Raw genomic sequence first — 3,694 nt, 5'->3', positions numbered from 1 at the left:
GATCAATTATGTATCTATTGAAAACCTGTCTAATATGTTGATTGTTCCATCCTGGGCCATCTATATATATATATATATGAGTTTTCGTAAGATAGTGTTTCGAAGGACAGGGTTCAAAATGTATCCGTGTATTTTTTGGGTATGTGAAAAAGATAAAAGTTTTAAGAAAAGTATAATAAATACCCATGTACCTAACACCTAAAGATTTAACATATTATTCATTTTTATTTCATCTATCTACCAATGTATCCATCAATCTATCTTATATGTGTATGTGTGTGTAAAATTTGTGTCAGTTGGATATGTATTCAAATATCCTACAATGGAATGTTTGGATTTTTACTATTCATGCTGGTTTTGTATACTAAAAACCGACCAGATGATATTGCATAAAAGCTATTGATGATACTGATGTCTCCATTCAGAACAGGTTTCTTGATAGACCTAGATGGACAAACACAATCTAACAGTGCTGAATGAATTCATTCTGATGGGAATCACAGACCGCCCAGAGCTGCAGGCGCCATTGTTTGGACTGTTCCTCATCATCTACATGATCTCAGTGGTGGGCAACTTGGGCATCATCATCCTCACCAACATGGACTCCAGGCTACAAACTCCCATGTACTTTTTTCTCAGACACCTGGCTATTACTGATCTTGGTTATTCAACAGCTGTGGGACCCAAAATGCTAGCAAATTTTGTTGTAGATGAAAGTACAATCTCCTATTATTTTTGTGCTATACAGCAAGTTTTCTTTATTATATTCATAACTACTGAATTGTTTATTCTGTCAGCAATGTCCTACGACCGCTATGTAGCTATCTGTAACCCTTTGCGCTACACCATCATCATGTCACGAGGGGTGTGTTGTGTGCTGATGGCAATCCCTTATCTCTACAGTTCATTTTTTTCTCTTCTGGTCACTATAAAGATTTTTAAATTATCCTTCTGTGGCCACAATGTCATCAGGCATTTCTACTGTGACATTCTCCCCTTGTTATCTTTGCTCTGCTCAGACACACATGAGATCAAATTGGTCATTTTCATCTTATCTGTTTTTGATCTGATTTCATCCCTTCTAATAGTTCTTGTTTCTTACATAGTCATAATTGTATCCATTCTCAGACTGAACTCAGCTGAGGGCAGGCACAAGACCTTCTCCACCTGTGGATCCCACCTGACTGTGGTGGTAGTGTTCTATGGAACTTTAATCTTTATGTATCTGCAGCCCAAGTCCGGTCATTCCTTTGACACTGATAAAATGGCTTCCATATTTTACACCCTGGTAATCCCCATGTTGAATCCCTTGATCTACAGTTTGAGGAATAGAGATGTAAAATATGCCTTACATAGGGCTTTAAGATGATTATGCAATATATTTTCTCAAAGTTCATTCTAACATATGATTCATATAATTTACATTTGGGCTTTAAACTTTTTTCTGAGTGCCCCCAAAGGGAATAAAAAAGAATAGCAAGCACAAAATACACAGATAAGTTCAACATATATTTCTATATCGCCTTCTACCAGTCACTCTACTAAGGCTGTAAGTAGATTAATAAGTGAAACAGTACAAAGCATTGCCTTCCTTGAGCAGGAGCGATGCATTATAAGCATAATAATTAAGAAAGTTGATAGTATATTAGAATGCGATGAGGGTGTTAGATTTAAAAAAAAAGAAAATTGAATATCTTCAGTGGGATAGTGAAACTGTAACAGATACAGGAAGATTTCCTAGTGCCTGGCGTTTTCCTCACCTAGTAGAAAAAAAAAAAGAAGGAGAAGGTGTGTATGTGCTTGTGCCCGCGTGCACACTTCCACAAACTTTCTGTTTTATTGCTGACACTCAGCCCTGGGTAGCTAATTCTGATTAAAAGAAGGCTCCGTGTGGTGGGTTGATTTAAAGTACTCAGTCATTTGAATTCGCTCAAATGTTCACTTTCTAAACCCTGCCTCTACTTTCATATTTGAGCCCTTAGAGTCTGTTTACTTTGTTTTTATTTTTACTATTACTGTACTGTAATATTAGTATAAACAGTAAAAAAATAAACTTATATTCAACGAGATCAACTCGGTATCCAGTTTTGTGTAAGTTAGCCCATTTTATCTGTATCAGTGGGTATACCTGTTAAGGTAAATTTCTGAGCTCAGCCACAGAAGTTCCCAGGTTTTTTCATTTTTTCTGTCCCGGATTAATATTGCTTCCTATTTCCAAGCTTTCGTCTCAAAAATTGTTATCCTTATGTCTCTAGAAAAGAACAATTACTCTTGTTTAGAAGTCATTTTCTAATTGTTTATGTGCCCTGGCATAAGAGGTCTATTGTAGGATAAGTTAGGTGTGTTGCCTTGTTTTTGTTTGGCTGGATTTTCTTAACCTTGATGAATATGAGTGTGAACTTTAGTTCGATCAGTATCTGTTGTTTGAATTCATCGTTCCGATTATTCTGCTTGGAAGAAGCATAAGGAGATAATCCATGGTTTGGGCTATGCTGTGCTTCTAGTGAGTGAGGTGTAATATGTAGCATTTTATATATTTGCCATGATTTCTGGACATAGTTGCTCCATATTCCCACCTAATTTTCCTGCATATTTTTTTATTCATACTCTTTTAGTATTCAAAAAATTTATAATGAGAAAAAAATAAATTTTAGGTATGCTAAGGTTGTCTTTAAAAAAGAATCCAATCTGCGTTTGAGGTTAGGACCCTACTACATAGGTTCTGATATATTTCCATGTATGTAGAGACTAGAAAACACATGAGAAAAATATCATTGTAAAGACAGGATACCAAAATTGAAATTTAAAACACACCTCATTCCCAACCATTCCAAGTGGCTGGATTGGGAAATTCTGATAAGCTTTTAGGGAAAAAGAATTAACCAATTGTACACAAACTCTTCTCCAAAACTGAAGAGTGGTATTTTGCATTTCCTACATGAGGCTAGCTTTACTCTGATATCAAAGGCGGACAGAAGCATTAAAAGAAAACAACAGAGCACATATGTGAAAAATCTAAAGTAAAAATTAAGAAACTGAGTCTGGCAATATGTAAAGACAATAGTACACCAAATAGGCATGCTTCAGAAATGCGTGGATAGTTTTGCATTAAAAAATCAATTATTGACATTCAGCATAATTACAAATAAAAATGGTAACAAAGCCATATAATAGAGGTAGAGAAGCATTTTAAAAGTACCGATAATTGTGATAAAACCTTAACCAATCTAGTATTAAAATGGGACTTCCTCAAGCTGATAGAGGGCACCCATGAACAACCTACAGCTACCATCACACATGGTATGAAGACTGAATACATTCCCAGTAAGACCAGGATCAAAATAAGTAAATCTACTCTCACCTAATCTATTCCACATTTAGTGGCTGTTCTAGGCCACACAATAAGGCAATAAAGAATTAAATAAATAAATAGAAAGCATCCAGATTGGAAAAGAAGGAGGAAAACTTTAATTATTGGTAGATGACATGATTTTTTATGTAAAAAATCTAATAGAGCCTACAATAACTAAAAAATTAACCTAGCATTTATTTGTGAATTTATTCTCAGCTTATATTTTTATTTAAAAAAAAGTTTTTTTTGGATTTTAAGTAGGCTTTCATTGATTCTGTAGATACATTTGGAGATTTTGTAGCTATAACACCAAAAACAAAATTCATATAAAGTTTGACAACA

General features: G+C 34.7%; 1 protein-coding gene across 1 annotated transcript; it reads left to right on the top strand.

Moving 5' to 3' along the window:
- The first annotated feature begins 448 nt into the window (after positions 1-448).
- LOC126080309 (olfactory receptor 8K3-like) lies at positions 449-1,369 on the top strand. The gene has a single exon (XM_049891560.1). It carries the CDS (start codon positions 449-451, stop codon positions 1,367-1,369), a length of 921 nt encoding a protein of 306 aa, XP_049747517.1.
- Positions 1,370-3,694: the final 2,325 nt, after the last annotated feature.

The sequence above is a fragment of the Elephas maximus genome, chromosome 7, assembly GCF_024166365.1.
Source record: "Elephas maximus indicus isolate mEleMax1 chromosome 7, mEleMax1 primary haplotype, whole genome shotgun sequence".
In the NCBI taxonomy this organism is placed as follows: Eukaryota; Metazoa; Chordata; class Mammalia; order Proboscidea; family Elephantidae; genus Elephas; species Elephas maximus.
Note: the sequence above shows the minus strand (reverse complement) of the source record. Positions and strands in the feature narration are given on the sequence as shown.

Bases quoted from the DNA above. Each gene is read 5' to 3' on its own strand.
- LOC126080309 (XM_049891560.1), top strand. From the start codon at position 449: ATGGACAAACACAATCTAACAGTGCTGAATGAATTCATTCTGATGGGA.